This window comes from Pogoniulus pusillus, chromosome 37 (assembly GCF_015220805.1).
Source record: "Pogoniulus pusillus isolate bPogPus1 chromosome 37, bPogPus1.pri, whole genome shotgun sequence".
Lineage (NCBI taxonomy): Eukaryota > Metazoa > Chordata > Aves > Piciformes > Lybiidae > Pogoniulus > Pogoniulus pusillus.
Genome location: NC_087300.1, coordinates 5,126,867 through 5,148,165, shown reverse-complemented (window position 1 = coordinate 5,148,165; position 21,299 = coordinate 5,126,867). Strand labels below are relative to the sequence as shown.

Genomic DNA, 21,299 nt, shown 5'->3' with positions numbered 1-21,299 from the left:
TGCAGCCCGTTCATGGCGGCAGGGAGCAAATGTCACCCGGTGGGTGTCCCACGGCACTGTCAGTTGTGGCTGTGCCCGCGAGGCCACAGCATCTCAGCGTCACCAAAGGCTACGCATGCCCCAGCAGCCCTCTGGCTCCCACCTGTAGCCACTGCCCCTGGCAGCAGGTCCGAGCGGTCCAAAGCCGTCCCCGGCTGCGCTCAGCCGCGGCCAGCAGGCTCCGGAGCGAGCGGCACGACTCGCCCCGCCCCGCCTGGCTGCACGCCCCGCCTCTAGCCGACGATTGGCCGAGACGGCTCTCGGCCACGCCCCACCGGCGGCGATTGGCGGCTCTGGTCCGGGGCGGGGCGCAGCGGCCGGCCCGCGGCGGCGGCGCGGGGCGCGCGGAGTCGGCGGCGCTATGGCGACGGCGCGCGGCAGCGGCGGCTTCCCCCGGGCGCTGCCGCTGCTGTTGCTGCCGCTGCTCCCGGTACTGCTGCTGCTGCTGCCGCCGCTGCCGCTGCTGCTGCTGCCCCGCGCCGCCGCCGAGCAGGGTGAGCCGGGACCGTGCGGGCGGAGCGGCGTCTCCGCCGCATCTGCGTTTCTGGCCGCGCTGTGTCTTCGGTGCTCCGGACGCGCCGGTCGCGCCGCGCTGTGATCTCCGTGCTCGGCGGCCGTCGCGTTCTGTACCGGCGTCGATCCCCCGTAGCGGGTCGGGCTGCGCGTTGCGGTGACCGGGAGAGGACGGCGCTGCTCCGAGGCACAGTCTGTGGGTCCGCTCTCGGGCCAGCGGATCGGGACCTGGCACGAGCTCGGCCGCTGCTTGGCGGGGTGGGGTGAATGTGCCGCCGATCTCCGGTGCGAGGGGACGCGCGGGAGGAGCGGGACGGACGGGTGCGGCGGATTCCCGCGGAACTCCCGGGCGTATCGGGGGATTCCGGAGAGAGGGGATTCGGGCGGCTCCGGTACCGGAGAGGCGGGAGACCAGCCCAGCTGCAGCGGCTCGGGGCGGCAGCGTTGACCCCTGTGACGCGGGGACACGGTTCCAGTCCCGGAGGTCACTGAGCACGGGGGCCGCGCTGCCTCGCACGGATCCGCGCTCGGAGAAGTGTCTCTGAGCCCTCGGGGTACCGTGGTCCCCTCGGCCGCGCTCGGTGGTGTCCGATGACTCGAGTCCGGGACGAAAAGCGGCGCTAGTCAGGGGTGCGTCCGCTCGCTGGCGGAGGGGGAATCGGAGGCTGAGTTTGGGGGAACGGCTCATGGCAAAAGGGATTTGGGGGTTTACGGGCGGGTTGTGGAGCAGCTCCTGCTCCGGGCAGCGCCTCTTGGCCCGCGAGAGAAGGCATGGGCACGGCGCGGCAACAGCACTGGATGGGTCGGTGGGATTGTCCTGCGAGGTACCTTTGGGCTGTAGCCTTCCTCGAGGCGTTGTCCCCTCCAGGTCGGGGCGCTGATGGCCTAACGGTGAGGTCTGCTCTGGGGTCTGCACTGGAACTGCGGGCTGGAGCCCGGCAGCGCAAATCCAGCTCGGTGTCTGCTGGAGCTGGGCAGGAGCAGCGCCCTGCATTGGGACCTCCCTCATCAATCTGGCTGGGGCACACGGGATGGGGTGCATGACGCGGTGCTGAGCTCCCCAAGAGGCAGCTGGATGGGTATCTGTTGGTGTTTGCTTTGCTAAGGTGTGGTCTTTCCTGCAGTTGTCCTGCTGGACTCAAAGGAATCGCAGGCGGAGCTGGGCTGGACCTCGCACCCGTCCAACGGGGTAAGCGTGGTGGTGGGGCTGTCCCCCTCCTTTGCTTTGGTGCTCTGCCTTTGGTGCTCAGCAACATCTGAAGTCCACATTGAAGCTGGTGAAGAGGGCAGAGGGTGGCACCCTGGGAGCAGAGCAAAAGGTGGGGTGTTGGTTGTGTGCATGCTGTGACCAGTATGGAGCAGCTTCTGAGAAGGGTTCCACTCTCCTGCGGCAGGCAAGTCACCATCAGCCTCTTAGGGTTTGTGCTGTGGTTTGCCCACCAGCACACGCTCCGTGGGATCAACCCAGCCCTTGGAAGAGGCCGTGGCTGGGGTGGGTTTGTCAGGAGCTTTGCCTCACACAGGGTTGGTTCGATCAGGTCTTTGCTCTGCTGCCAGGATCAGCCTGTAGCTACTCTCAGAAGAGGAAACTCAGAGCTGTGCTCTTTTCTGCCTTGGGTTAATTTTCCTGAGTGGAGACAAACCCTTCAGAGGAAGTGGTGGTGGATCCTGGAGTCAGCTGCCTTGCCCAGCTGTTAGTTTGCAGAAGAGACACTGTTTTGGATGCATTTGGCAATCCTGCATGCATTTGCCCCTGGAAAGCTTTGCTTTGGGAAGCTGCCAGGTCACCCTTAAGGCTGCAGTAGTTGAATCATCCTTTTGCTAACTAGGATCTTTGCTGGTAACTGTGGGGAGATCCCATTTCACTTGCAGTCAGAGTTTGTCCTGTTCGAGCTAAAACCTCTGACACAGAAGATGCTGCTTGCCACCCAGGAGGGTACTTGTCCTTGTGTGATGGTGCGATTGGTGTCACCTCTTTCTGTCCATCTTTGGCTCCTCTGGGCAGCTCAGCACCATCTGGCATTACACTATGTGGAGATACTGTGTGGATGCACCTTGCCGGGTACAAAACTGGAGGTGTGGGAGATAAAGGCTCTGGTTTCTTAGCAGGTGATGTGCCCAGGTTCACAGCAGACTTTGTTTTAGAAGGCCTGATGCCAGTGCCTGATTCTGGCTGTATCTGCATCTCTGCAGAGAGCTCAGGTGTGAGGTAGTCCAGCAGCACCGCTGTGTTACCACAGCTTATGGGCTTGGTGGGCTGAGGACTTCTGGTGCTTATGACATAATGGCCTGTAGGTGGAGAGGCTCGTGGTGGGGATATTTATAGCGTGCGGTGAGTCTGTGCTGGGGTGGCTGGCTCTTGCTCACGGCAGCCCCCGAGCTCTTACAGCCCTTTGTGTTCTCTCCCCAGTGGGAAGAAATCAGTGGTGTGGATGAGAATTACAAACCCATCCGCACCTACCAGGTCTGTAACGTCATGGAGCCCAACCAGAACAACTGGCTGCAGACGGGCTGGATCGCCAGGCGTGACGGCCAGCGCATCTTCATCGAGCTGAAGTTCACCCTGCGGGACTGCAACAGCATCCCTGGCGTGATGGGCACCTGCAAGGAGACTTTCAACCTGTACTATGTCGAGTCTGACTCTGACCTGGGCCGTCACGTCCACGAGAGCAAGCACACCAAGATTGACACCATTGCCGCTGATGAGAGCTTCACGCAGGGGGACCTGGGTGAGCGTAAGATGAAGCTGAACACCGAGCTGAGGGAGATTGGGCACCTGAGCAAGAAAGGCTTCCACCTGGGCTTCCAGGATGTGGGTGCCTGCGTGGCGCTGGTCTCTGTGCGGGTCTATTACAAGAAGTGCCTGAGCACCGTGCAGAACCTGGCCGTGTTCCCGGACACGGTGGCAGAGACGGCCTTCGCCACGCTGGTGGAAGTTAAGGGCACTTGTGTGGCTCACGCTGAAGTGGACGTGGATAACCCCCCCAGGATGCACTGCAGTGCAGAGGGCGAGTGGCTGGTGCCCATCGGGAAGTGTGCGTGCGGTCCTGGCTTCGAGGAGAAGGACGGGGGATGCAGAGGTAAAAGTGCCTGTCTGTGTCCTCAGGCAGCTTCGGTCCGTGTCAGTCCATGCTGCTGCCGGGCTGCTCTACTCTGCCTGGTGCCCGAGCACAGCCCAGACAAATGGCATTGCTTTTTGTCAGCAGAATAGGTCTTTTAGTTGATTGCAGCTCCCTAGCTGACAGCTAGACCTTTGCTCGAAGGGTGGCAGTTGGGTAGGATGGGGCTGGGAGCTGCTTTGCAGCATGGTGTTGACCGGGCAGACATGCCAGGGCTGTGGATGTCATCAGGCATTACCCACAGCTTTATCTTAACCATAAAACTACTTTGGAACATTAATATCTCTGTTGTCAGGCTTTAGACACAACTTAATAGTTTGATGACTTTACAGCTCGCAAGGTTATGTTTAATGACAGCTGTAAAGTGGATATAGCCTCCACTTAATGGCATCCCTCTCATGAACCTGGTGCTGTGACCACCTGGATCTCACTGTCAAAGGCAGTGTGTTGTCAGCCCTGAGTGCAGGGCGGGGGCTGCCGTGATGCTCCTCCCAGAGCCTCTGAAAGGAGAGAGGTGCTGGGCTGATGCCTCCTCCTGGACGTGTCTCCCTTTGGGGCCATTGTCAGGACCTTGTCCCAGCTCAGCATAGTCTCAACTGCCTCTGCACGAGCTGGCAGTGGTCCTGGGCAGGGATTGTGCATCTCCAACCCCACCTATGGCCATCAGCACCTGGACCTTGTCTTCTCTGGAAGGTGCAATTAGCTCCCAGTTGCTAAATGTCTGTCCTGTTAGCAAAGCTGCCTTGGGGCAGGGGAGAGGTCAGATCACCAGCTGGGACATCTCAGAGATCTTTTCTTTAGTAAGGTACACCTGGAAAGATCTTTTGTTGCCCCTGCCTGGTGTCCAGGTGATACCTCGGAGCTCTGCCTTTTCACCTGATGGAAGATGGATTGAAAGGGAGAAGAGCTAAAGGAGCCCCATGCAGGTGCAGTTCCCATGCAGACTATTCCTGAGGAATCAGCTCTGCTGTTTGGAGCTGCTCGAGGCTGGTCAGATTTAGACTGTACCAGATGTGCCCCTTTCCTCCAGGAGGTGGGAAGCCTTCCTTGGCTCTTCAGATGGTGGCATTCACTTGGTGCCCTCCTTAAGAAGACCTTATGAGTACTAAGGAATCGAAACCTGAGCGCTGTTCATTGCTCCAGTGGCTCGTGGCAGCTCGCCATGCCTTCCCCATCTGTTCCGAGTGGGAATTTACATAGCAGGTCCCAGAAGGCTTTTGCTAATGTTTCAGGTTTCTCTGTGTTGAGTTTAAATAATTCATATTCTCTAAGGAAAAATATTTGAAGTAATTTAATGGACATAATTAAGTTTTCCCCCTCTCACACAGAAAGCAGGTTATTAGTCACTCTCTGTGGAGCAGTGTCTGATGTCTGGTCAAATATCAGAAAACAGTTTTTTAAGGCTTGAAAGTTTTATTTGAGCCCAGCATTAGCATAGTGCTAAGTGAATAACTTTAAAAGGTTTCTGATGAAAGCATCTAAGGCTGTGGAAATTCTTCAACAAAGACAAAAACACTTGAGCTCGAGGTGGGTCAATATAAGAGGGGAGTTTGAGGATGTTAAAGCAGCCTGCAGCAAGTCTGGCTCCACCACCGTGGTCCTGTGGTGGTGGCTTGGGAGGGTGTGAGTCACAGGATCACAGAATTAACCAAGTTGGAAAAGGCCTTTAAGATCATCGAGTCCCTATCACCTAACCCTTCTAATTAAGTAAACCACGGCACTTTGTGCCTCATCCAGCCTTCTTTTCAACACCCATCTTGCCCACAAAACTCTTGTGCTCTTCAACCCATGGTAAGGGGCATGCCTGTTTGGCACTGCAGGTGGTGGCCATGAGGTTTGGGTGGTGTAAGCTTCTCTGCAGCAAGAAGGAGCTTTATTTCCCACTGAAGTGGTGAAGCTGTTGGAACTAAATCACACGGCTGGTATCCCTGTAACCGTGATTTAAGTGCTGAAATCATCCCGCTGCTGGGAGCACATTTGTATCCTCACACTGAAATTAGGAGAGATGAGAAAGACTGACAGGATTTCCAGCACTGCTGATTGCTGCTGTGAGGCAGCTGAGCCCTTCCACTGTCCCTCCCCCTGTACTGTGCCACCTTCCTGAAGAAGCCCCAGCACCTGCCAGGGGTGTGCACGTTTCTGATGAATCATTTCAGTGATCACTGAGATGCAGCCATCTCTAGGGTGGAACAGAGCAGCTTTAGCATCTGGCTAACATCTCCTCCTAAATAAGAGGAGCGGTTCTGTCGCTACGGACACTCCCCCTGCTTTTCTCCTCCAGGATGGATCTGCAGCCAGATGCTGCTCCCTGCTCACTCTGATCTGAAAGCCTATTTTCAGCAGATGCACGGCGGGCAAGCACCAGCTCCTCTTGCAGTGTGGATGCTCACCTGCCCATCCCTGTTCTGCTCTCAGAAGGCTTCACGTCACTGATGTGCTTTTACCCATGATTTTCCCAGGCCCGAGCTCTAGTCCCTTCCTGCCATTTACCTTGTGGTGCATTGCAATAGCTTCTGTGTAAATGAAACCGGGATGTGGGGGAGCTGCCTGACATTTGCTGTAAAGTTATCTCTTTCTGCTTCATCTTGCCCATCCAATCCCTTGTAATGTCTGCAAGGAGAATTTCAACAAAGCCCAAGGTTAATATTTACCAGCCAGATTCGCTGCAAATGAGACAACTTCAACCAGACGTTGAATTAATATGATGGAGACCAGGTTCCAGAAATAGCTGTCAGCCCCTCTGCTTTGACAGAAGCCTAAATTTGTGCTGCAGCAAAGTTTCCTTCTCCATTTATTTCCTTCCACTCCTGACAGCTGCATCAGGAGCTGGCTCTGTGCTGGGGAAATGCCCCATGCTCTGCTCTCCTTCACCAGCCTCACTGTGCAGGGCAGGCTGGCACTGTGCAGGGCAGGCTGGCACCCTGTGCCTTCTGCTGCTGATGGTCTGATTACTGGGCTCTGCCCCTTGCCTATGCAGGGATGATGTGACTGAAGCCAATTTTAGGGAGGAAAGCCCTTGCCTATGCAGGGATGATGTGACTGAAGCCAATTTTAGGGAGGAAACAGCTTCCATTGCTTTGTCAGGGGTTTTAAAGGGTGTTTTAAGATGAGTTGGGTGTGGGTAGCAGGTTTGACAGCTCCACTGGGACTGGGCAGCGAGGCAGGACCTGACTGGGTCACAGGCAGTCAGACTGGTTCCTGGCCAGTGTGTCTTCTGCTTCATGGTGCAGATGAACACATATTTGCTTCCTTTGCAATAGGCAGCAGGCATTGCTGCTTTCCAGGAAAGGAAAACCCCATGCAAGGGTCACATCAGTGACTTGCTGTTCCTAGCAGCCCATGGGCACGAGGAGCAGCTGCCAGCATCCGTGGTTGCTGGTTGACAAAGGGAATAAAAGAAGTTCCCCTCTTTGCTTGCTGCTGAATGGATTTTTCAGCAGCTGGCTGGATCCAACATGCCATAGACAGGAGACAAGAGAGAGTCTTACCCTGTCTCACTTGGGAAGAAAGCTGGAGAAAGTTGTAGCCCTTAGACTCATTCTAGGTTCTCCTAAAGTGAAATAAGGAGAGAGGGGAAAGGTGTTGCTGTTTCAGGGTTTTCCCTTTTTCCACTTCTTTCCTGTACATTTGTGATAAACCAGCAGGAGTTCCTAGTCTCAGCTGTTAACATTCTCCATCCCACCGTGTTGGGTGCTCCTGAATGTTCTTTCATGGGTGACCTCTCAGCAGCTCTGACTGTTTCCTTACATGGGAAGAGATATTTCTGAGGGCTGAGGCAAGTCTGCCCTTGTAGCTTTTCCTGGGAAGGGCCAGGCTTGCCCCGGAGGAAGCTCTGGCATGCGAGGCTGTTGGTGCCAGCCTACCCATCTGTGCCTGGCAGAAGAGGACTGTCCCTGTCTGTGCTGAGCTCATGCCCAGTGACTTCTGCATGAAGGACCTTGGGGGCTTTGCAAGGCGAACTGGCACAGCTGCTGGCCTTGAAAAGCAGGGGTAGGATGGAAGGCAGAAGCTGAGACTAATGAGAACAATGTTTGCTAAGGGTTGCTGCTGGCGAGCCAAACGGCGCCGCTCGGTGCTCCGCAGCAGCAAGAAATGGCTGTTTGATCGGCTGGGGGTTCGGCAGGGGTCTGCTGAGAAGTGAAGGACACAAGGCTGGCAGCCTGCTCTGCTCGGGCTGGGCTACGTAATTAATGGCTCTAATTGCCTGATGAGTCTAACGCCACGTGTAGTATAATTGCACTTTATGGCAGCTTATAATTGTTGCTGTTAATGAGGAGACAAGATTTGTGACAGCACAGCCTGGATTCTGATCTGACCTTTCCTTGTTGCTGTTTTCCTAACCCATTTTCAGCCCCCTGGAGACTCCTCCCAGCGCTGTGCCTGTGCCAAGGCAGTGGCTGCTGCTCCCCTCTCTCTGCCTGCCGGGGTTGGGGCTCTTGGGGCTCTGGAGGGTCCTCCAGCAGTGTCTCTAGTGCCTGTTCAGGTGGCTGCCCTCGCCCCTCACTCTCCTCGTGTCCAGCACAGATTGTCCTTGCAGTAACTTAAGCTTTCTGCCTTCTTGTCCCAATGGCAGGGCAGATTGTGCCTTGTACAGACACTTCAGTAAAGTCGATTTTATCTTCCCTGTGCTTAACTTCCTCAATAGCAGGGGAACAAGCAGATAAGCAAAGCCTCTGAGGAGCTCATCCTGCCTGTTGTGAGTAGAGGTCTGTGAACAAAACCACAGCTGTAAATCCTGTGAAATCGAGCTGGCTTCTCACTGCTGCCAGCCCTCACTTGGACATGAGTTTGGTCGATGTCTGAGCAAACCTAAAGGGGAGTTTCTTTAAAGAAGAGGTTTTGGATAAAATCCTTGTTTTTTATTTACCAAGGGGAAGTGCTGCAATAGGGAAAGTGCCTGCTTTTTAAATCCCCAATCTTTTCATTGGTGTCCTGATGTGCCTCCCATTTAGTGCTTGCCTGCAGAGCATCACAAAGCTGAGTTTGGGAAAGGAGATTGCTCTGGTGTTGGACCACTCTGTGCTTGTCCATCAAGGCTGCCACACTCAGCGCCTTTGCTGGGCTGAGTGCCTTTGTCTGGCTGTCTGCATGGCCAGAGCTTGCTTCTGCTGAGAAGTTTGGGGCAGGAGTGGGAAGTGCTACTGGTGAGTGAGTTTCTTGTGTGTTATGTGTGTCCCATCACGTCAGCGTCCTTAGGCCAGAAATAAAGTTGCCACTTGAAGCAATTTAGAATACTCAATTGCAGTATTTTGTCACTGAGTGCAAAGGGATCTCCTGAAGCCTAAAGTCTGCTTTTCCCCTTAGATAAAGATGGATCCAAATGTAGAGCACTTGAGGCTTTTGATTTGTTTCATCTTTTATACATTAGCTTGCAAACCTGCATGTGCTTCTGAAGTTTATTTTATCTTCTGACTGATGCTCGAGTATTATGCATAATAAGTCGACTTTTTTCTCCTGGGAGTCTCTAAGTTGCACAGAGCACCAGGTTTTGCTTTCATCACTGATGCAGCCACCGGCAGCCTGCAGACAGACGCTGCAGCTGATGCACTTGTTGGGGCTGTGGAGCTGGGGGTGCTGGAACTGTGCTGGGTGGGCACACGGGGTGGGCAATGGGGGCATGCATCCAGTGGGGGCTGTGGGACTAAATCTGTGCCTGTTGCACAGGAATAATGGCTGTGGAGATTTATACTCTGGTGGTTTCCTTTCTGAATTGTGGTTTGGCTTTCTCCTCCTTCACAACACTGGAGCACCTTTGTAACCCAGGCGAAGTGATTCTTTCAAGGCATGGAGAGCTTTGTACTGAATGAATGTGGAGTATTTGCCTCCGCCCAGCCTCAGCCATCGCCTCTGTGGCAGCCGTAATGCCTTATGGTAGGTGCTGCTTTCCATCAGTCATGCTGTGAAGCAGGCTTTCTGCTCAGTCTCTCTTTGGAGTAATGATCAAGCTTGCAGATATTTATTATTTGGGATTGCATAGCACATTGCTGTTCCACAGCGTGTCTGAAATAATTATGGCTATGGAAATTGTGGCAGAGCCAGACACAAATTACTCTGGGACACTTAATTTTAGAGCAAACTGCTCAGAAAATTACAAGGATCTCAGTTCATTTGCAGAATTTTTGTCAGGCTGAAGGTTGCAGATACCTGGCTGCTGGCTGGACATGCTGGTCACCGTGTGTCCTGCAGGGCAGACACGTCCTGCCCAGGGCTGGAGGCTCTGTGTTGAGATGAAAGCCCACTGCAGGAGCAGGCTGTGCTGAGGTGCAGGTCAGCCAGTCCTTCACAGGGAATCATTGGGCAGATCCATTAGGGAGCTGAAGGAGACAACAGTAAATTGCAGTTGGCTCGGTGGATGCGCTGGCTTCAGCCTGTCCTTGAGGAGTGTTCCTCTGCAGGTAGCAGTGAGGTTCTGCTGGTGCTGCCCTGTGCTGTGTGCAGGCAGAGGCATTCGCTGAGGTATTCTGTGACCACCTCGATAAATATTCCTGAGTATTTAATTTTCTTCTCGACTAAATCACTGCATTTAATTTCAGCTGTTGAGAGCTCAGCGTTGGAGATGCACAAAGATCCAGCCCCTGGACATGGGTTTTCATTTCAGTGCACTTCACATTATCTAACAAGTGCCAAAATTACAGAGTAGCATTGTCCTGAAGGGTTGAGAGGTGCTGGGGACGTGCTGGTCTGCAGGCCATAAAAAGCAGCCATTACTGAAAACCGGCTGCTGAAAAGCAAAGTTGGTGTAGGGCAGGCTGCTTTTGAATGCCCTCAGGTAGCACAGCTCGAGATGCCCATCCTGGCAGGTGGGGTGCCAGGCGAGTGGGGCTGGAGGCCTGAACCCCTACCCACATCGATCACTGCCTTGTGCTTGGTCCCTTGTGCACGGCGCAGAGATTGGACACGGCTCCGTTCCCTGCTGGCAGCAGGGCTCGGTGGCGGCACCGCTGCTGCTGCTGCTGCAGGGTATTGATTACAGGTCTGCAATGAGACAGGGCCAGATTGCAAACCCAGCGTGGCAGGGGGGACAGGAGCCTCTCTATTACTAGAGGACATTTGTTGACAAGGCTCTTTCACCAGCTCAATAACACCAGGAAAACCTCATCCTGTTGCTGTGTTCTGCACAAGGTGCCCCTGGCTGCTTTTGGGCAGCTTGTTCTCGTCTGCGGGCGCTCGCCTGCAGCCTCCTTCCAGGGTGTCCACTCCCACCATGGTCCTTCTGGTCCTCCTTGGGGCTGCTGCTCCATCCCTCCTGCCATGGTGGCATGGGGCACTTCTCCTCTTTTGTGCTGGAACATAATCAACAGTGACTTGCTTGGCTTGATAGTGGAATTAGGATAGGTGGAGGCTGGGTGTGCCAGCCTGGCCTGGGGAGAGGTCAGCAGCAGCAACAGCTCTGGTGAGAGACACATTGAGAGCAACTTCACATTCTGCACGACCAGTGATAGCAGTGGGCTTGTAGAGACACAAAAGAAGGATGTCTATGCAGCATGTGGTATGTGCCCTTGATGGCAGCCCATGGCATGGGGAGCAGAGGATTTCTTCCCCTGAGTGCTCTAAGGAGCTAGTGCAGAGCTTTGGATTGTCCTGAGCTCTAATGATCCTGCTAACACCTTAATTGAGGAGTAGCAATATCTGCTTTTCGTGCTCTGGGGGAAGCCCTGTGTGCAGCCTGCACAGAGCCCTGCCCTGTGATGGTGAGGGGCTCAGGGGCACTGGACAGTCATGCTTCTCAAGTCTGACCCATGCAAGGTGCGTGGATGCCAGCCTAAGAGCTGGGTGCTCCAAGTCTGTCTTTTGCATGGAGGCACTGTGGATCTGCTGAAGTGTCTTGGCCCGGGGTGAGTGTGTGTGCTGTGGTGATTCTGACTGTAGCACCCCCTTGGCACTGGCTGGTTGTTTCCTTTGGCTTTGCTGCCTTCCCTCAAGAGCGTTTCTTTTCTAACGAATGCCTCCTCCAGCAGAGAAAATTAACACGCGTTAAAAGCAGATGAACTTTGTCAAATACAATTGCGTGACAAAAAATGGAAAGGGATTGATTTTGGAAGACAACCCAGTTGTAGTGTTAATTATAAATGACTGTATAGGCGTTTGGAGGGAAGCTGCAGGCGTTATTGATTCCTGCTGGCACGCACGCGGCTCTTCCGCTATCTGCAGGAGCTCAGCAGCAACGCAGAGGTTCGATAGTGCTAACGCAGGCAGTGTCCTTCCTGGGTTTTCTCTCTCCTCAGCGCTATCTGCAAGTGCTGTGTTCAGTTCTGGGCCCCCCCAGTTTAGGAAGGACACTGAGATGCTTGAGCGTGTCCAGAGAAGGGCGACGTGGCTGGGGAGAGGCTTCGAGCAGAAGCCCTACGAGGAGAGGCTGAGGGAGCTGGGATTGTTTAGTGTGGAGAAGAGGAGGCTCAGGGGTGACCTTATTGCTGTCTACAACTACCTGAAGGGTGGTTGTGGCCAGGGGGAGGTTGCTCTCTTCTCTCAGGTGGCCAGCACCAGAACAAGAGGACACAGCCTCAGGCTGCACCAGGGGAAATTTAGGCTCAAGGTGAGGAGAATTCACTGAGAGAGTCATTGGACACTGGAATGGGCTGCCCGGGGAGGTGGTGGAGTCGCTGTCCCTGGGGCTGTTCAAGGCAAGGTTGGACGTGGCACTTGGTGCCATGGTCTAGCCTTGAGCTCTGTGGTAAAGGATTGGACTTGATGATCTGTGAGGTCTCTTCCAACCTTGGTGATACTGTGATACTGTTTGTGGGTCAACAAACTGACCCGAGACGGTTTGGGGAGAGGAGGAAAAAAAAGAGATAAAAGGAGGCAGGATCCATCAAAAGCATTAAAGGTAAATGCTGAGGAGGGTGTAAACAAAGCACCCGACTCTGACATAAAGCAAACGATGCCCGACAGCAGGGAGGGGTAAGTGTGGCTGCCAGGGTGTCGCTGGAGCTTGGTGAGTGCCTTCTACAGGCAGTGAGGGGTTTGTCCTGCCTGTGTCCCCGGGGGGTTGGCCTCTTCTGCCAGGCAACCAGCAACAGAAGGAGGGGACGCAGTCTCAAGTTGTGCCAGGGGAGGTCTAGGCTGGATGTTAGGAGGAAGTTGTTGGCAGAGAGAGTGATTGGCATTGGAATGGGCTGCCCAGGGAGATGGTGGAGGCACCGTCCCTGGAGGTGTTCAAGAAAAGCTTGGATGAGGCACTTAGTGCCATGGTCTGGTTGATTGGCCAGGGCTGGGAGCTGGTGGTCTCTTCCAACCTGGTTGATTCTATGATTCATCCACTCCATCCTTTCTCATCCCCTCTGCCCTGCAGCGCTGTTGCAGCCAGATCCTTCATCCCACTGCTTTGCTGCTGTGGATTGGATCCTGTGCCTCAGCGTGGGCACTCCAACAGAAACTGCCTTAGTACCTACAGAGTCATTATTCATTCAGCAACTTGAGTGCTGTGTCCAGTTCTGGGCCTCTCAATTTAAGAAAGATGTTGAGGTGCTGGAAGGTGTCCAGAGAAGGGCAGCAAGGCTGGGGAGGGAGCTGGAGCACAGCCCTGTAAGGAGAGGCTGAGGGATCTGGGAGTGTGCAGCCTGCAGCAGAGGAGGCTCAGGGCAGAGCTCATTGCTGTCTACAGCTACCTGAAAGGAAGCTGTAGCTAGTTGGGGTTGATCTCTTCTCCCAGGCACCCAAGGGCAGAACAAGAGGACACAGCCTCAAACTGGGCCAGGGCAGGTGTAGACTGGATGTTAGGAAGAAGTTCTTCACACAAAGAGTGATCTGCATTGGAATGGGCTGCCAGGGAGGCTGGATGAGGCACTTAGTGTCATGGTTTAGTTAATTAGAAGGGTTAGTTGATAGGTTGGACTCGATGATCTTAAAGGTCTTTTCCAGCCTGGTTAGTTCTGTGATTCTAACACCTTGTTAGGAGGTATCATCTCTATTGCATGGTGTGGGTCGAGATGCAAGAGTTGTGGTGATCCACATTCACATCCAGGAAGGCAAGAGGAGGCTGTGCCAGTGTGCCTCACTGGTTTGGTGCTGGTGGTCTGAGAAGCACAGACTGAGAGCAGCATCCCAAAATGTTCTTTAAAAGGATCCTCCTGAACTGCACCTTCAAGCAAGCCCTCCCCTGTCTATGCTGTACCACAGCACGACTGGAGAAGTGGAGAAGGGAAGGTGTTCAGGCATCCATGGTTTTCCCAGCTATGCAGGCAGGCAGGAGGTGATTTGATGGCTTTTGCCTGGTTTTTATATTAGCATTAACATGAAGCTGTCTGGGTTAAGTGGCTTTATTCCCAAATCCATGATGTGAGGGAATTTCATCCTAGCATTTAATCTTCCATCTGTGCTCATTCTCTTAATATTTTATGCTAAGCTGCAGTGTTTACATAGGTCTCAGCCCCTTCCTCTCTGTGAAACACTGAACACTTTTCAATTAGGAAAGACTCAGGAAAGGGAGTTTTGGTTTCACTGGGCCCTGCAGGGTGTCTGGGGCAGTGCTGGTGGATGCTTCTTGCTGCTGCTCCCATTTGACAGTGGAAAATCACCCCATGATTTGCAAACCATGCTGCAGTTGCTGCCTCTGTGTTGTGTGCAGCATCTAGGTGCTGGCCCAGGCATGGGAAGGACAGAGAATGCCACTTCCCCGGCTGGCAGCAGGATTGATGCTGGGTACAGCAGTGGGAAAGTCACATTGGACCCATCTGAGTGTCTGAGTTGTGCAGCCAGGGTGGAACTGGAGGTCCTCTGCTTCAGCTTCCTCTGTGGAATCAGAATTTGTGTCCTTCACAGGTTTCTCTGCTGAGTTCTGTTTCCAATTCATCAGAATCTCTCCTGCCATTTTTCAAACGAAAATTTGAACATGCAGCTAACTGTGGCTTAGAAAATACTGAGATTAATGCTGGTGAAGGAAAAGCTTCAGCATCTGTGAAGCTGTGACTGTCTGGAGAGAAAGGTTATGTCCAGGAGCCACTGGCAGGCTTCATGGTGCTCTGTGATGGGAATGTTGGAAGTGCTGGGGAGAGAAAATAAAGCTGTCCCATGCCAGTTGGGTAGGACCCATGCATCTTTTAGCTCTGCATCCTCAACAGCCCCTGCTCACTCTGTGGCACAGGCTGAACACGAGAGGACATTGCCTTCTCCTCTCCATGGAGCCATCCACTCTCGTCCGAGGAGCTGCCGCAGATGAGTGGGTAGGTGAAGCCCTTCCCGTGGGCGCATCACGCTGGGTGCTCTGCCAAGCTGCAGCACGGATCACTGTTGCTTATTCTGCTCCTGGTTTGATCCTGTGTGCTGGCAGTGTTGTATCAAGGAGGGAATGTGTGCTCCCTGTCAGTGAAATGAGTAAGGCACGGCTGAGGAACAGGGAGTAGCTTGTGTGGGCAGTGGTGATGGAGCTGAAGAGAGGCCACTGATGTCTGATCCATCTAACTGCTTCTCTTTGGCTCTGGGAGAAGGTATTGTTGAATTGTATTGTTTAATATTTAAGTTGCAGTAATGCCAGAGGACAAGGAATTGGAGAGGAAGTAGTGTACAGAAAGGAGAATTTCATCCTGTAAATGGATCCTGATGTCTTGAGAGCTGTCGCAGACCCACTGCAAAGATGAGCACTGTGAAATGACAGAGACATCTCAGCCGGCTGGGGACTGAGAAAAGCACTTGTGGGATGAGGTGGAGGAAGGTGGGAGTTTTTCTGAGACTAAAAAAGGGGGTGCACACAGGCTGCATCACATGTGCTGAGGTGCTTTTGTTCTTGAGTGTAACATTCAGTCAACCCGGGCACAAAATGAACAAGTGATCCCATGGCTGCCGGTGGGATGCACTCCTGTGGCATCCTGGTGCCTATTGCTGAGAAAGTGGAGGTGTTGGTGCAGTGGTGAACTGAGCTACCTTCTGTAAGCTCACTTCCAGCTGCGGGCAAACAGGGAGGAGCAGCCTGAGAGATGCCTCTAATTCAAATGTGACATCAGCTCTGTGTGACTGGCAGGCTCCTCTCTGAACCCGAGGAGCAGCGGCAGTGAGCTCTGGGTTTAGTGCTCAGGTCCCATCAGGTTTGTAAACAAGATCGATTTTGTGTTCTGTCTGACAGGCTGTGGGCAGGGATCTTGTGCCAGCTTTGATGTCATGGCCAGATTGGCTTCTGCTGTGGGCAGGGACAGGCTTGAGCTGAGGCTGCAGCAGACAGTGGCTGCAGTCAATGGGCAGCACCAAAGCTGATGAACAGAGCCAGGAGGAAACATCCAAGTGTTTGGGGAAGTTCAAACCCTGGCCCCACTGTGCAGGGACTGTGGGACCAGGTGGTCTGCCAGTTCCTGGCCACTCCAGGATGGACATAGCATGTGCTGGGCTCAGACAGTGCCTTGCTCAGCAGAGACCTCCAAGTGCTCAATGCTCATGCTGGGTTTCTTTGCTGCAGTCCCTTTGTGGTGAGATGTGATCTCAGACTTCTGCTCTCTGGAGGTGGCAAACTGTGACTCCGTTGTTTGAATGTAACCTGAGTTCTGGTTTGGTTTCTCAAACATAAAGGGGAAGCTGAAAGTGCTGGGAGTGGTTTCAGCATTTGCTGGTTTCCCCTCTTTTATCTAGCACCCTAGGTAGGGAATGACATTTGCTGTGCGTGGTGCCTTGCTGTGCCAATCTCACCTCTGCTGTGTTTGCCAAGGCCACGCAATGGAAGGTTCACTTCTGCTGTTGCACAGACCAAGCAGAGGTGAGTCCCAAACCACAGCCTCTCCAGTCCCATACTGACAGCAGCTGCTGCAGAGAGTTTGCAAGATCAGAGAGCAAACATTGATTCTTCTTCCCAGAAACAGGCATTTTGCTAGAAATCCCTTCTCCAGCCCCTCTTGGGAGGGGATGTTCCAGCCCTCCAGCAGATGTGAAGGTGCCTGGGCTCCCCATGCCCACAGTGACAGCAGCAAGGGCTCCTGGCACAATAGATCACCTCAGCTGGTGCTGACACAGCAGGCAGGGCAGGCACCCACACGTCTCCAGGGACTGCCACGGGGTCCCTGTGTCCTACTCTGTCACCAGCTCAGAGTCAGAGCCCACTGATGGAGCTGCTTTTTATGCCCTGGTGCCTGCAGCATGTACTGGAGTGTTCTGTCTTGTCCTGTTCAGCAGGAGCTGCAGCCAAGGGGAGCCCAGCAGTAGCCTGCTGGTGTTTGGTTCCCTCATTTTTCATCACTTTTGAGGGGTTTGTTCTCCATTTTAACCATTTAACCTTTCAGCTTTACTGTAGAAATGTTGAGTCCTCATCAGCTGGGAAGTTGTTCTTTCTATCCAGACAGAGGGAAGTCTCTTTTCAGTGCTCAGCTGTGACTTGAAGGAGGCCAAATCTGTTGCTTCCTGCGAGCTGTGCTTGTGTTGGGTGACACAACAACACACGACGTTGTCTGGCAAGGAGCAAGGCTCATGGGCAGTTCTGGAGAGGCTCTGTCTGTTATGTAAGAAAAGCAGAGTTCTCTGGTGCGTGCTGCTGCTGGCATCCCTGCCAAGCTGCTGTCAGCTGTGTGCCAGTGGCCCTGGGGACAAAGGACCACAGGGAGTACAAACCTCAGCCATCCCTCCTCATGTCCCCACGTGTGACTGCAGGGCACTGAATATCTAAAGGCTTTGTGGCAGGTGAAATAACCTCCCCTTAAATGTTCACCCATTTTTAGCCTCCCAGGGAAGGATCCTCTCTGCCTGCACCGTGCCTGGTGCTGTGTCCTCAGATCACAGCTGTAGCTGCCAGGTTTATATCATGCTAAAAATTAATGACCCAGAGCACATTGGAATCTGCTTTGAAAGGAACAGGCTCAGCAGCCAGCTCCTTAAAAATGATAAGAGAGGGACCTGCTGTAGTGGAGCTGCTCATCTGGGAACTTTACAAGTGATTAAGCTTAAACATACTGGGAGCTGCTGAAGGGACAGTGACAGCAGCATCACATCAAGAAGATGAAGAAGCCAAGCAAAGCATGAGGGCTTCTGTATGGCTTGAAATCCCACTGAGACAAAGCCCTGCCAGGGACTGAGGCTCAGAGGGTTTGCATCCCATGGGGATGCTTGTGCCTGCCCCACAAGCTAGGGACACCCACCAAGGGCAGGCACACATTTCTGTGCAGGCTGCTTCCTTTTTCGGATGCTTTGGGGTCAAACTGAAGCTGCTGCCAGCTGCTTTGAGGAGTTTTTCAGTCGTTTGTGTTGTTTTTGTGAAGTGTTTGGGCTTTCATGCAGAACTAGCTGGGTGTCCTGCCAGGAGTGCTGCTTGCAGGCTGCATGCTGCTGCTGGCAGAGATCAAACAAGCCCTTGGCCAGTGTGAGAATTCCTTGTTTGTCTGAGTATCAAAGGCACTTGCAAAGGATAAGGGGAGCCTGCCGAGGGGCTGTGAAAGCAAATTTATCTTCCTGTTGTTTAACTCCAGCACACACCTCCCTGCCTGCAGCCACTGCTCTACACTCTGCAGTGACAGAGCTGTAGCTGCCAGGGGCATGGGCTTGTGACTCAGGGTTGTATGTGAAGCTCTGGTGACTGATGAGGTCTCCAGATTCCCCATTTTCAATATTCCTCTCCTTTAGGGGTTGTTGTTGAGTCTTGCTATGGTTCCCATGTAATTTCTGCTCTGCTCATCTAATTCTAAACACTAAGCCATGTGTTTTCCATATCCTGCATCTTTCTGCAGCCACCTCATCCTTCATGCCCCTCCAGAACCTTCAGCTCCCTTCACGTGTTGCCCCGACTGATGTCTGACCATTTCTTCAGCCCCTCGAAAGAGTCCTCCAGCCTGGAAGTCAGTGCAGAGCTACAGCATCCAAATGTCCCTTCTGGGTGAAACCAAAGGCACACCACTCTTGGTGCCAGGATCATGCAGGTGCTCAGGGAAAGTAGCTTGGAGGGTGGTATCTGCTGGCCAGTGGCAGGCAAAGGATGTCCCAGGAAAGGGGGAAATGCAGTCATCAAACGTGTCCCACACTCACCTCATGATCTGCTTCCCATAACTCTCACTCCCTGTCTTTCCAGCTTGCCTTCCTGGATTTTACAAGCTTTCCCTCCGGCTCCCTCTCTGCTCTCCTTGCCCTGAGCACAGCTTCACGCATGAGGAAGCCTCCACGTTCTGTCTGTGCCAGAAGAACTACTCCAGGTCTCCCTCAGACCCACCATCTGCCTCCTGCACACGTATGTCTGGCTGCAGTGGCAGCTCTTTGTCAGGCAAAGGGGGGGTCCAGACACTGTCTGTCCAGCAGTGCCAAGCCGAGCAGGTGCCCACTGGCTGCCCAAGGCTGTCCCCTGCCAGCTGGGTGTGCCAGCCCACAGGGACTGTGTGTCCTGGGAGGTCTGTAGGAGGGACTTGATGTGGTGGGAAGGGGATGGAGGGGCTGTCCCTATGGCATGGAGCTTATCATGTGGTTGGGCAAGGCACAGTCACTGAGTCAATACAGTGCTTAGATTTTAATTAAATGGTCTCTAGTTAATTGGATTGGACTCTGGTTGCTCCAGTGATGGATGCTGTGCTGCCGTCTGCACGGTGATGGGAAGCTCCTGCTCTGGCCCGGCGTGAGCGGGGCTGGGCAGCTTCCCGCCAGCGATTGGCTCCTGGCCTCTGGTAGCCCAGCCCAGGAGATGCCAGGTCTGACTGGGCATTTCTCTGTCCAGTGTCCCCACCGTGCCACACGCATCCATGTGCCCTATGCTGCCAGACGCTGCGGCTGCCAAGGACCACTCTCGCTTGCTCCATCACCCGCGCTCATGCTGCTGCTTCCAGAGGAGCCGTAGGTTTGCCCTCACTCCTGGCAGTGCCCGGCTGTCCAAGTGCCCGTGCCCAGACACTCTTCTGCTTCCAGGTCCGCCCTCCGCCCCGAGGAACCTGGTCTACAGCCTGCGGCAGTCATCGCTGGTGCTGGAGTGGAGTGCCCCTGCCGACGCGGGCGGCCGGAGCGACCTGACCTACAGCCTGTGGTGCGGACGCTGCCCGGCGGCGCTGCGGGGCCGCTGCGAGCAGTGTGGCAGCAGCGTGGGCTTTGTGCCGCAGCAGACGGGGCTCGTGGAGCGGACTGTCACCCTGGTGAACCTGCTGCCTCACGCCAACTACACCATCCGTGTGGCAGCCGTCAACGGCGTCTCGGCCCTCAGCCCGCTGGCAGGGCAGCAGTACGCCGAGGTCAACGTCTCCACTGGCCTCGCAGGTATGGTGCCGCTGGAGATGGCTGGTGCCTTGTATGGGTCTGCTCAGAGGCCAGGTCTGTGGCTTCACTGCCAGGAGAACATGAGGTCTGGAGGCAGTATGGGCACTGTCCTCAGCCTCTCTCTATGCCCAATGCCATGCCAGTGTCCCGGCTCCTCTCAGTGTGCTCTCAGCGGTGCTCAGCAGTGATGGGCAGCACGGGCAGGAGTGGGGATGGAAACTCAGCACTGCCAAGGGGGTTCTGGTTGGTGCTATGGAGAGGCAAGTAGCTGCTGTGCTGGAGCCCACGGCCAAGCTGTCCCCACTGTGCGTGTTCCCTTCCACTGCACCTTTGGTGTTTCTGTCCACCGATGCGGGGCAGGTGAGTGCCCAGCCTGAGCACACAGACAGAGCCCTGCCTTGGTGGGTTTGGTTCCCTCCTCAGTTGCTGGTTGTGCCCAAAGAAGATGAGCCCTGGCTTGTTGTGTCCTTGTCTGCTCCTCTGTGGTTACATTTATTAATTTGCATGAAAAGCCTCTGCCAAGCCACGGTTAATGGAGACAGATGATCCTCACGTACCTCTTGGCAGGAATTGGCCAACAATTTCATCTGAAGAGATTAAACTTTGATCTTGTTATAAATAATTTTCCCACCACTTGATCAAACCTTGTTGCCTGTGTTGGTGCTTTCTCTCCTCTCACACAACAGTTCCTGTGGATCCGTTGGGTGGATACTGTCTTGCAGATTGCTGCTCTTCAGGGGATCTGTCAGTCCTCATTAGGGTCTTTGCTGTTCAAGGATGGATTTAGCTCTGGGAGGATCTTCTGTCCCTTGAGCTCAGGCTTATTCCTGAGCCAGAGCACAAGCTCAGGAGGAGTGATGAGGTTTAATGAGGAGCTGTTCCTCCAGAGGCTCCTGCCTGGTGCTGGACCTAGGAACCAGTGGTCAGGAGCTGTATCCTCATTCAGATTTTCAGGTCTGAGGTGGGTACAAGAAGGCAGCAAATGGCTCATTCTCTGCAGGCAGTGAAGCAACAAGTCTGTGATACCAACCCATGGTCTGGTGTTCATGGTGTATGCAGCTTTTCCTCTGGGTGGGTGAGAGGGAATTTCAGCCTCTTACTCCACACCATATACTCCTGAAGTAGCTGGAATGCACACACAGAATCTGGCATAATTAATCTTGTAATCTGCTCCAAATCTATGTCTAATGTTCAGCTGTAAAGTCTCCAGGTGCAGATGGTGGCTCAGAAGTAGCTAAGCAGCAGAGGCACAGGAATGGTCTTGAGACACTTCATTTTTTTGCTCATGAGAAGGTCTGCTACTGGGGCAGTGCCAGGCTGGAGCTGCTCCATCCATGAGGGTCCAGCTCCTCTGGCTTTGGCACTGTGGGCAAGAAGTGACAGTGGAGATTAACCTGTGCTGATTGGCAAAGAGGGAGAGAAGGTCTCCTGGGGGGCTGCTTCCCTGTCCAGTTTGCCTGTAACACCCCTCTGAAACAAGAGTGCAAGCAGAAT

At 54.0% G+C, this 21,299-nt stretch overlaps 1 protein-coding gene across 1 annotated transcript in view; it reads left to right on the top strand.

Moving 5' to 3' along the window:
* The first annotated feature begins 400 nt into the window (after positions 1 to 400).
* The window catches only part of EPHA10 (EPH receptor A10), a 43,784-nt gene continuing 22,885 nt past the window's right edge, over positions 401 to 21,299 (top strand). Inside the window, exons 1-5 of the mRNA XM_064172909.1 lie at positions 401 to 533; positions 1,677 to 1,741; positions 2,963 to 3,632; positions 18,643 to 18,798; positions 19,464 to 19,805. Of these exons, the coding sequence (XP_064028979.1) occupies positions 401 to 533; positions 1,677 to 1,741; positions 2,963 to 3,632; positions 18,643 to 18,798; positions 19,464 to 19,805 (1,366 nt within the window). The remainder of the gene's footprint in view (positions 534 to 1,676; positions 1,742 to 2,962; positions 3,633 to 18,642; positions 18,799 to 19,463; positions 19,806 to 21,299) is intronic.